This window comes from Myotis brandtii, unplaced genomic scaffold, assembly GCF_000412655.1.
Source record: "Myotis brandtii unplaced genomic scaffold, ASM41265v1 scaffold165, whole genome shotgun sequence".
Taxonomy (NCBI): Eukaryota; Metazoa; Chordata; class Mammalia; order Chiroptera; family Vespertilionidae; genus Myotis; species Myotis brandtii.
In genome coordinates this window covers 7,298,215-7,309,194 of record NW_005356042.1, presented here as the reverse complement: position 1 = coordinate 7,309,194, position 10,980 = coordinate 7,298,215, and the positions used below count along the sequence as shown (strand labels likewise).

Sequence of the window (10,980 nt, the reverse complement as noted above, 5' to 3'; positions counted from 1 at the left end):
CCCGTGCTCACCTGGCAGGGGCGAGACCACGGAACAGCTGCGGAGGGAGCGGTGTCCCTGCGGGGCCGGGCATCATTGTACCCAGTAACTCCGCGCATCTTGGCTCTAAAATCCTGCCACGGAGAGACTCAGGGTGGGTTAGATCCAACGGGGAAACAAAGATTGGGGGTGAGAGTGGGAAGATGGTGGGGCACTGCTAACACCGCCGGAGCCCCCACCCGCACCGACCTCTCTGGGAACCTCCTGTTCAGTATTCTACGCCACCTACAACAACCCTCAAAGTGGGCGTTCTCACCCCATTTTACAGATGGGGAAACTGAGGCCCAGAGGCTAGTACATGTCCAGATTCACACAGGAATATTAGAGATCACTCTCCCGCCACAGGAGTATCACAGGGATGAGTGAGTGCAGGAGAGCCCGTCCGATCTGCTTCTAACCTCATGTGGTGGTTTTAAAGCCTCTACACATTCGTTGACATGTCTCCCACTAGGAGCTGGAATGCAATCCTCCTCCCCTTGAATGTGGCCTGAGTGACTCACTTCTAAACAGAATGCAGGAGAAGTGACACCAAGTTACTTCTAAGGTTCGGTCACCAAAGGTGAGAGTTTCCTCCTGGCTCGGTCCCGGGACGGACACTGGCTCCTGGACCAGCCGCCATGCTGTGAGGAGGCCCACGTCACCCAGAGAGGCCACGGGCAGGTCTTTGGGCTCTGGGACCCACCCAGGACCCAGATAGGGAGGGCTTCGTGTGTGTGGCTCCTGCAGTTGTCCAGGGCCCTGTGCTCAGAAGGAACCCACTGTTGCCGTCGGAAAACTCTTAGTAACTGTTGGACAGCATGGCCCACGTTTTCATTTTGCACTGAGCTCTGCAACTCCCGTGGCCTGTCCTGTGCCCAGATGACAGCCATCAGCTGCCAGATGTGGGCGAGCCAGCCTTGGACAGGGATCCAACCCCACTACGCCTGATTGAAAACTGACCACAGGCCCAAGTGAGGACCACCCAGCGGCGCTCACCAACCCCAGAGCCACCAGGGACCAGAACAAGTGACTGTATTTACACCCCGGGGAGTGGCCGTTGTCATAGGCCACAGAGGAGGCGCGATCTCCGTCAGCTCAGACGGGTAGCCAGCACCTGGTGAACACCCAGACAGCAGCGCGCATCGGCCTGGAGGGGCTTGTTGTCATTGTTGATTCATTTGCTTGTTTTTAAACTGGGACCCAGGGGCAGGTGTTTACAACAGTTCATCAGAATGAGTCTTTCAAACGATAAAAATTACAAAACGTTGCCAACAAAAACAGCTTCTATCAAGACAGAACCCAAATCGAATTCAGCCCAGGCCACCAGCCAGAAGCGGGCACCTGGGACGCACCTGCAGATCCCCCTCCAGGTCGTAGTTCTCCAGCGTCTGGAAGGCGCTGGAATACACCTCCACCGCTTTGGCGTGGAAGACCATCTCAATGGTCACGAAGTCCGAAAAAATTTTCTGTGGGGAGGGAAGTGCGAATCGCATAAGCAACACTGTCCAAAGGGGAGCCCGGGGTCACCTCGCATGTGGACAACCTGGGGGGCGAGGAGGCATCAGCCGTCTTTATGGGGATGGGTCCTGGGTCAATGTTATTTTTAATTTATTCGAACAGACAGTGCATTCCCATTCAAAAGCTGCCGTGCACAGAGCTTATTCCAGAAATGCTGAGGCCTCCTTTCTCAGTGAGGACTTGCTGAGGGGCGTTCTTTCCTCAGCTCTGCACCCTGGGCTCATTCGCTCGGCTTTTAAGGTTGATGCCCACAAACCTTCAGCCTCTGCCACCCATGGGCTGTGAGGGGGTCTTCCGCGAGAGGGAGGGGTGTTGCTGGCAGACATGGCTCAGCCCAGAGGCTCCACAACCTGACGAGTTACCACATTAAATGTAATTAGATATTGGCTTCTCTTGATCAAAAGGTTCAGCTTGTCTCAGTAAGCTCTTTTAGAGTTCCTACTGCCTGTTTGGCTCCAGTGGAGGCTCCCACTGTGTGCAGTGCCTAGTACAAGCTCCTACTGTGTGCCAGGCCGGAGAGGAGACTCCTACTGTGTGTCAGGCCCCAGCAGAGGCTCCTTTGTGCTTGGGGCCTACCACAAGCTCCTACTGTGTGCAGGGCCCTAGCAGGACACAGGCTTGGTGTCAGGGAAGGAGCCTGAAGTTTGGAAACACACCACTTCAGGTAACATGGGAAGCACCTGGGAGAGGCAGGCCAGAGGAAGCCCGCAAGGCAGCCTGGGAGATGATGAGGAGAGTGTCCCAAGGCTGGTGGGATTACCTGCCTCCTCCCCTCCTGCCCCTGGCAGGCAGGCTGGTGATGGCAGCTGAGAATCAAGAGGCGGGTCGCAGCCTCATCCTGCCTGGGGCCTAGGGAATGACATCCTCTCCAGCCTCAGTTTATTTTTCTGCACCGTAGGGACAGGGCAGTCCTGTTCACAGAGCCCCACGAGGATTCAATTAGCTCTCAGTCTGCTCCTGGCATTAGCACCAGCCCCATCCGGGAGCTTGTCAGAAATGCCAGTTCTCCAGCCCATCCAGCCCCACGGAGTGGAACCCAGGCCAGGCTGCTGCTCTGCAGTGTCAGGAGCCCACCAGGTGACTTCGGACGCATCCTCAGGTATGGGAACCCCTGTATGAAAGTGTTACTGACATTCTTTTAGGGGGGCTGGAGAGGAAATCTGATCATTTTATTAGAAGTGTGACCTAAAACCAACATGGTGGTCATCATTATTTCAAGTTCTGGGTGTTTATCTCTTAAAATTTGGAGGGCTGCCCTAACCGGTTTGGCCTGCGGACTGAAGAGTTCTGGGTTCAATTCCAGTCAAGGGCATGTACCTTGGTTGCGGGGACATCCCCAGTAGGGGGTGTGCAAGAGGCAGCTGATCGATGTTTCTCTCTCATCGATGTTTCTAACTCTCTATTCCTCTCCCTTCCTCTCTGTAAAAAATCAATTAAAAAAAAAGAATGATTTTAAAAAAAATTTGGAGGGCTTCTGGGGGGTGGCTTGGTTAAGTGTCCCTTACCAACTTGACCCCGGAAGTTTAAAGGATGCGCACTTTAAACTGCAGCTTGGGGTGGCCCCTGACCAGGGAGGGAGGCTGAGAATCTCATGCTCTCGCTGGCGCCTTACAGAGCCCTGTTTTCAGGCCGCAAACATCAGGTGCTTAATAGTGGCCAGCTGGTGGCTTAAGTCCTACCTGCAACGTACATGCCTGAGCACTAACTACCACTGTTGGCTCATTTGTTTATTTACTCATTTCCCAAACATTTACTGAGTACCTTCCAGGACCCAGCAGGTCACACGCCAGGCGGGGGGTCTGCCCTGTGGACATGTGGTGTGGGAGGCAGGCATGGGGCAGCAAGTTCTCCACCACACTCTCCCCTCCCCGATGAATGGCATGCGGCATGGGGGGCCTGTGGTGGGGCAGGATGTCAACCCCATGAGGACAGGGGCCTTGCTTTTCTGGCTGTGGTGTCCCCAGCCTCAGGCATAGCACCTGGCACATAGTAGGTGTGTACTGAACATTTGTTAGATTAAGGAGTAAACTAAAGATATAATTAATCTGTTCCTGGGCTAACTGCCCCCAGAGGGAGCAGACCAGAGTGTATTAAGAAAGAGGCTGTTAGAGCGTCGGCCTGTGGACTCAAGGGTCCCAGGTTCGATTCCTGTCAAGGGCATGTACCTTGGTTGCGGGCACATCCCCAGTAGGGAGGCTGGAACCTGGCCAGCGTGGTTCAGTGGTTACACCAACCAGGGGGTTACATTCGATTCCTGGTCAGGGCACATGCCTGGGTTTTGGGCTCGATCCCCAGTAGGGGGAGTGTAGGAGGCCGGCGATCAATGATTCTCTCTTACCAGTGATGTTTCTCTTTCTCTCCCTCTTCCTTCCTTTCGGAAATCAATATAAATATATTTTAAAAAATAGAATGGGGCTGGACTGGTCTGGGAGTCCAGGCAACTTTCCCTGAGAGTCAAAGGCCTTCTTGGCAGTGGGCGGAGCCTGTGCAAAGCTGTGGTACTAAGGGGCCAGGTGCACTTGAACTTGGAATGGAATGTCTATGATGAAGCTTGGGGGCGGGGCTGGGGCTTCTGCAGCCTTGGGGAGGATCTAGGCCTTTCTCCTTGGAACCAGGGGAGTCACAGGAGGGTGACAGATTGGGGCTGCCTTTGGTGAGATCCTCGAGGCTAGTTTGGAAAATGGACTAGAGGGGGGGTTAAGTGAATGCAGGGGCCTGTGTGATCAGCTTGTCCTTCAGACCCCAATGCCCGGAGGCCCTGATGTAAGAGCTGGGCTCTGGGTCCACGGTCCTGGGCTGCACTGGGGTGGCATCAGGGCGGAAGGAGGAAGGCATTTAGAACTTCGTGGAGAAAAGGAGGAAGTCAGGGCAAGTCCTGTGGGTCCTTGTGTGGAAAGAAAGGGGTTTGGGGGTGACACACTCTGCCAAGTTCTCCTGGTGGGGAGCTGGGCCTGGGTGTTGAGGGGCAGGGCTGTGGAATGTTGGCTACTGAGCAGGCCAGCTGTGAGGGACAGCTGCCCAGAGCAGCCGGCCTCCTGCCCCGAGGCCAGGATTAGGCTGGGATTAACTGTGCCGGGAGCTGAGTGGGCACAAGCTAACACACACTCACACATGCGCACACTCTCTAGGTACACACACACACACACACACACACACATACACATACACATACACACACGTGCGCACGCTCGCAGCACAAACAAGGCAGCCCGCCCCACCTGCAGGTCCTTCAGCTTCTGCGTCTGGAAGGCGTCGACTGTCTCCTCCAGCTGGTGGGTGGTGCGGCTGGCGTCCACCGAGGCCTTCTGCACGCTGGTCTCTGCCTGCCGAGAGACGGTGTCAGGGAGCTTCCGTCTGGATCCTCTCGCCCTGCTGGTAGGCCAGCTCTCCCGCCTCAGGGGTCCCTAGACAAGTTGGTCATCGAGGAACTGGCCGAGTGGGACCATGGCTAAAGGGGCAGGCGCTGCTTAGCCAGATTCACTGGCTGCCTGCGTGACCTCCTGCAAGTCACTCAACCTCTCTCAGTCTCCGTGTCCTTGCCTGTGAGCAGGGCACAGCGATGAGACCGACTTCCCAGGGCTGTTGTAAGAATTAAGCAGTGGGCACCCGCTGAGCTATTGTCATCACAGGTGCTCCACATGGAGAATAATTAATTCCTGCATGTGGAACATCCCCAAGGTAATTAACTAATTCCTGGGTTCCTTTGATTGACCCCTGTATGACCCCACTTCGCACAGGCGCAGCCTGGGTTTTAGAGGGCCCTCAACTGAGTTTAGGTTTGCCCCGTTCGTTCCTGGTGACCTTGGGGAAGTCACCTTGCTGAGCCCGGTTTCCTCATCTGGAAGTGCCTACCGAGTGAGTGCTAAATAGGTGACCTGAGAAGGGGGTGATTGCTGAGCGGCTGCTTCGTGTCAGTGGTGGGACGGACCCCAGGGCTCCTGGCCCCCAGGCTCCCCCCGGCCCCTGACTTTCCTATCCTGAACCCGGCACACACCTGCCCAGGGAAGAGCTCACCTCGCCGTTGTGTGAGGTCTTTCATTACCTGCATGCGATCTACCTTCCCCAGACAGACCTGTGACTCTCACCTGGGACTGAGAGTGATGTTAAGGAGACAGGCTAACCAGCAGCGCCCACCAGAGGGCGCCCATGACAAACGGTAATCCTGGCCCCGAGGCCCCGAGGCCCCAGGCCGGACACCAGGGGAGGATACGATCATTTGCCTATCCGAAGGTGACTTCTGCCTCAGTTTCTCCAACTTTTCCAGTTGTTTGATCTCATTATTCCGTATATGTTTGCATTTCTTGATTTCGGCCTAAAGGAAGAAGGAGAGCTGTTTCTTGGGGCTCTGGCTCAGCCAGCCCAGACACTTCGCACCCAGCAGGGCGGCGCCCTCACTCACCCGCGTCTGCTTTATCTGAGGCCCATAGAGTTTCAGGGGGGTGACCACCTTGGTCTCCAGCCTCTCAACCTGGGGAGCACAGACACACAGAGAATCAGAGTGGACGGAGCCAGGGAGATGCCAGGAGACGATGCCGCCCCTGGCCCCCATGCATAGTGTCGTCACACACACAGAGCTGCAGGTGGGTCTGCAGGGGGCAGGGGAGCACGGGTGCCCTCCCTCACCCTAGGGCTGCGACCAACAGCCTGGGTTCAGGGCTCTGCTTCTCTAGGGCTTGGGCAATACATTTCATCTTGCTGAGCCTCATTTCCATGCCTGTAAAATGGGTATAATGACGGTACCCACCAGGGATGGATACAGGAATGGGACCTGCCTTAGGATCTCATTTGGGATGCAGAGCTGACCCTAGAACACAGCAGCGTCAGCGAAGGGGACGCCTCACACCCCTGAGTCCAGCCTAATACTAGACACTTTAATAAACAATATCAGCAATGGTGACAATCACAATTAAAGCTGACGTTCAGTGCTTACCCTGTGCCCAGCATTGCTCAGAATCAAGACATGGCACCCTAGAGTAGGCCTCGGATGCCCCCACGGGTTCCTGAGAACCTTGATTGCCAGGCGCCACCCCAGAGATTCCGACTCAGCAGGTCCAGGGGTGGCCTGGGAACCTGCATTTCTAACACGTTTCCAGGGAGGCTGCTGCCTTGAGGATGGGCTCCCTGCGCACCTGGCTCCCCACGGGCCAGGGGAGCTGCCCTCCCCACAGGGCCCTTCCTCGCCTTCACTGAGGCTTGTGACCCCGTGAGGATAAACACAAATCTAAGAAACCATTTCCACAGCCAACAGGGAAGGGGACTTCCCTTCCCTGTCCTGAAAGCATTTCTTTAGGAAACCTGCCATTGAGAATTGGTTCTCTATCCCTTTAAGATGCATCTAACCCTTTGTCAAAGCTAAAGAGGCCTCTTGTGGGTTTTGTGACCCAGAAGGCAGTCTTGTCTTTGAAATGGAGACATCCTCTCCGAGTTCGGCTCTGGTACCCGCTCCAAGCGGTGACCCCCTGCTTGTCATGAAACGGGAGACTTCCCTTTGGGTAAAGACCATCAGCTGGCACAGGTGCCCCCCAACCCCCAGGTGCAACCAGGAAACCCTGTGTGACAAAGGTGCTGAGCGCCCTCGCCCAGGACCAGGTATCCCTCCCGGAGAACCCGGATCGCGCCTGGGCAGGCCCCGCTGCCTGGCTGCACGGGCTGAGGTTCTGTCTGTCTTCCCATCACTGATCCGATCCCCTGTGCTGTGCATGTCTGGTTTAATGCTCATTTAGTAGAAAAGCTGCTTTGTTCTTTTCTGTAATCACGGAGAGAAGTTTTGGGGGTTGGTAGGAGATTTTTATTTTTAATTATTTTCTTAATATGCTGCAGTCTCCTTGGCCTCAGCCCCCAGGCTGTCTGTCCCTTCTCCAGGCCCCCTGGACCCTGGGATGCGCCTCCTGCCTGCGAATCAGGAGCCCAGAGCGGCAGGACTCAGGACCGGCCTCCTGGGCCTTCTGGCCTTGTCCACCGCTCATCCAGCCCCCAAAAGCCTCCTGTTCTTAGCCCTGTAAACGGAGGTGTGGCCCCCCACACCCAGTGAGGAGATGTCCCTGGCTGTGGCCCCTGCAGGGCTACCCCCACCCTCTGACCCTGCCCTCACTCTGGCCCTGGGGCCTCTGCAGCCCACTCACCTGGGCCTACACCCCCTGGGCCTGCTCCCCCTGAACCTGCCCCCCCCCAGCCTCCCCCCGCTGGGCCTGCCTCACCTGGGCCTGCCGGTAGTCCTGCACTTTGGCCAACTCCTCGGCGAAGTTCCTCATGGTGGCCCGCATCTCGGGGTTCTCCGTGTTGGCGAAGTCAATGAGCTGCTTGACCAGCTGGTCGGCCTTGTCCCGCAGCCGGGCTGTCTTCCGGGTGTAGGCGGCCAGCAGCGAGCAGAACCGGCCGAAGTACTTCTCGGCGTTGGTCACTGTGCTCTCCATCGCCCTCACCTGGCTGTCCCTGAGGAGGTGGGGGCCTGAGGGGGCGTCTGGGCAGGACACAGGCTCCCCACCATCACCTTCGTCCTAGTGGCAAGCGCCCTGGCAGGCGTCTGTCCCTGGGGCAGCGCTCAAGGTCAGGTGTCAGCCCATCGAGGCAGATGCGGGAGCCCCGCTGGGTCACAGAGCTGGCCAGTGGCCAGGCAGGAGCGCCAGCTCCGGTTCGGCTCCAAGTGCCTGCCCTGCAACCCTTTAGGGGCTTTTGTCCCCCTGGCAGAGTTGTTCTTTATTCCCTGGCCGCCTCGGTCTCCTCCTGAAATTCCCTCTTTTCTGTTTTATCCCCAAGTTGTTGAAATTCTCCTTCTCTAAACCTTTATGTTAAACATACTGAAGCTTTATGTTTAAATGGATGGACTTTCAGGGAGACCAGTTTTAGGTTCACAGTGGAAAGTACAGTGAGGTCCCGGTACCCTCTCCCTGCGCACACACACTTTCCATTAGTACAGTGGTTCCCGACCTTCCTAATGCCGCGACCCTTTAATACAGTTCCTCATGTTGTGGTGACCCCCAATTTCATTGTTACAAATTGAACGTAATTAAAGCATAGTGATTAATCACAAAAACAATATGTAATTATATATGTGTTTTCCGATGGTCTTAGGCGACCCCTGTGAAAGGGTTGTTCGACCCCCAAAGGGGTCGCGACCCACAGGTTGAGAACCGCTGCATTAGTACATCGTGCATTACTGGGGGACGTTTGTTACAAAAGATGAGCCAATAGTGATACGTTATTAACTAAAAGCCATAGTTTACATTAGGGCTCGTGGTTCACATGCTGTTTGTACGTCCTATGGGTTTCGACAAATGCCTGCTGCCCATATCCACCGTCACAGTGTCACAGCGCAGTTCCCCTGCCCTGAAAAGCCGCTCCGTCCGCTCATCCTCCCCCCTCAGCCCCCAGCCCCACTGAATTTAGTCTCCCCTAAACACCCCGGGCACTCACCTCCCACCCGGGCCGCGCCCCAACTCTGAGCCCCTGTCCCCAGGACCCCGCTGCCTCTCTCCAGTGGACCGAAGTCCCCTGTGCAACCCTCCAATCACACCCCTAAAGCTGGAAACTGTGAGGGCCCCTTGTCCTCCGTCTAACAAGCCCTAACTCGTGCACCACTTGATAGTTTGCAAAACACTTCGTATGCATTACTCGTAAGCCAGGCACTAACACTATCACCGTTTTTAATAAACGAGTAAACTGAGGCCCAGAGAGGTGGAGCGTCTTGCTCCACGTCACACAGCTGCCTGCAGTATCAGCTTCTGCAGGTGGCGTCCTCGCCCGCCATCAGAATCACCTGAGGCACAAGCTAAGCATGCAGTTCCCCAGGCCCCCAGCCCTGATCTGTGCACCAGAATCCCTGCGAGGGAGGCCCAGGGAGCTGCATTTTTTAAAAAGTACATCGGGTGATTCAGAGACACCCTCGGGTTTGGGACCCTCCGAGGAAGCAGGCGTGGAAACAACGGGCTAAGGGGCCGGCGAGCTGTGAGAGAGCAGTGATAGAATCAGGCCTGGAGTGGGGTCGGGGCATTCCCACAGAAGGGTGAGGCCTGGCGGGCTTTAAGGCTCACCAGGTGGAGGTGAGCGAGGGAAGTTGGGGGTGGGCCCTGTGAATTGGCTTCCTCAGACCTGTGGGCAGTAATGCTGGAGAAGTGGACAGAGGCAATATTCTGGACACTTTCTTTTGACCTTGAGGTGAGTGGGGTGCAGAAGAAAGCTCACTCTCATTACTCCCCACCTCCCTGATCCATCCCCATTGAGCAATCCCAGCTGCACCATCTGTCTGCATGCATGGGGTCCTGAAAACCCAGCCTCCCCCCCACCCCACCTCCCGGCCAGGGCCAGCACCAGTACAGAGCCACTTACCTGAAGAGAACAATGTTCATTGTGACCAGAGGCCCCAGCTGTCCCAGTCTTGGGGAATAAGCACAGGGCCCCAGGGGTCCTGCAGGCCCGTGAGAAGCAGGGTAGGGCAGGGCTGGGCGCAGCTGCACGATCCTGGCTCAGGGGACGCTGCCACCTGGTTGCTGGGCAACGGGGCCACTCACAGCTGCCCTGGGAGGAGACTGGGCTGGTTGCCTGACAACCCCTCCCCAGGCCAGCCTCTCCCAGTGGGTTAGGAGGGCCTGCCCAGCCTTGCATTGGTCAGGGGAGTCCCAGAGAGGCCCCCTCTCTCCCCCTGCAGGTGGAACAGGGCAGTGTCCTGGGTCCCCAGGAGGTGGACTCAGCCCTGGGCCCAGCTGTGTTTGTGGGTCCTGTGTGCTGAGGCCCGCTTCCTTCCAGGAGGCCACAGGCCTTCCCCGGGGCCTGGGAAAGGCAGGCAGGGTCCTAGGAGGCCTGGTTACTCAGGACGGCGTGTGGGAAAGCACAGAGGAGGTCGGGGAGTCTCCAGGCCTGTGGCACAATGGAGGGGACAGGGCCTCCGCCCAAAGGAGCATCTTAATTGTATCATCATTTTATTGTTTTCCCCCTTATTATAAAAACTATCTGTTCCTTATTAGAAAAGAAAGAAAACAGAGAAAACACAAAAAGGAGAAAATATAACAGCACATATAAAATTGTACTAATTAAATACAATACATTTTACTAATTGTAATATTTGTACATTTCCATGTATCTACATTTTACCTCAAAGAGAGACCTCCCTGTCTCTCTTCCTCTAACTTAATTATCGACTCATGCAGGTAATTCTCACCATCTATCTATATAAAAGCCTAAGCGACCATTTTACTGTTCAACCGGTAGCTATGATGCGCACTGACCAACAGGGGGCAGACGCTCAACACAGAGGCATGGAAACATGGAACAGACTGATGTATCTCAGAGGGAAAGGGGAGAGATTAACCAAAGATCTTATATGCCTACTAGAGGCCTAAATGCACATAAGGATGCATATGCATGAGGTGGGGTCCCTCGGCCTGGCCTGCGGGGATCGGGCTGAAACCAGCAGTCTGACATCCCCCGAGGGACCCCACCGGTGCACAA

General features: G+C 55.9%; 1 protein-coding gene across 1 annotated transcript in view; it reads right to left on the bottom strand.

Moving 5' to 3' along the window:
- The window catches only part of FAM92B (family with sequence similarity 92, member B), an 11,596-nt gene extending 1,553 nt beyond the window's left edge, over positions 1-10,043 (bottom strand). Inside the window, exons 1-8 of the mRNA XM_005862694.2 lie at positions 9,862-10,043; positions 7,734-7,968; positions 5,936-6,004; positions 5,747-5,848; positions 5,622-5,627; positions 4,755-4,859; positions 1,371-1,484; positions 12-113 (exon numbers count right to left, since the gene is read on the bottom strand). Coding sequence (XP_005862756.1) covers positions 12-113; positions 1,371-1,484; positions 4,755-4,859; positions 5,622-5,627; positions 5,747-5,848; positions 5,936-6,004; positions 7,734-7,968; positions 9,862-9,881 — 753 coding nt within the window. The 5' untranslated portion in view covers positions 9,882-10,043. The remainder of the gene's footprint in view (positions 1-11; positions 114-1,370; positions 1,485-4,754; positions 4,860-5,621; positions 5,628-5,746; positions 5,849-5,935; positions 6,005-7,733; positions 7,969-9,861) is intronic.
- Positions 10,044-10,980: the final 937 nt, after the last annotated feature.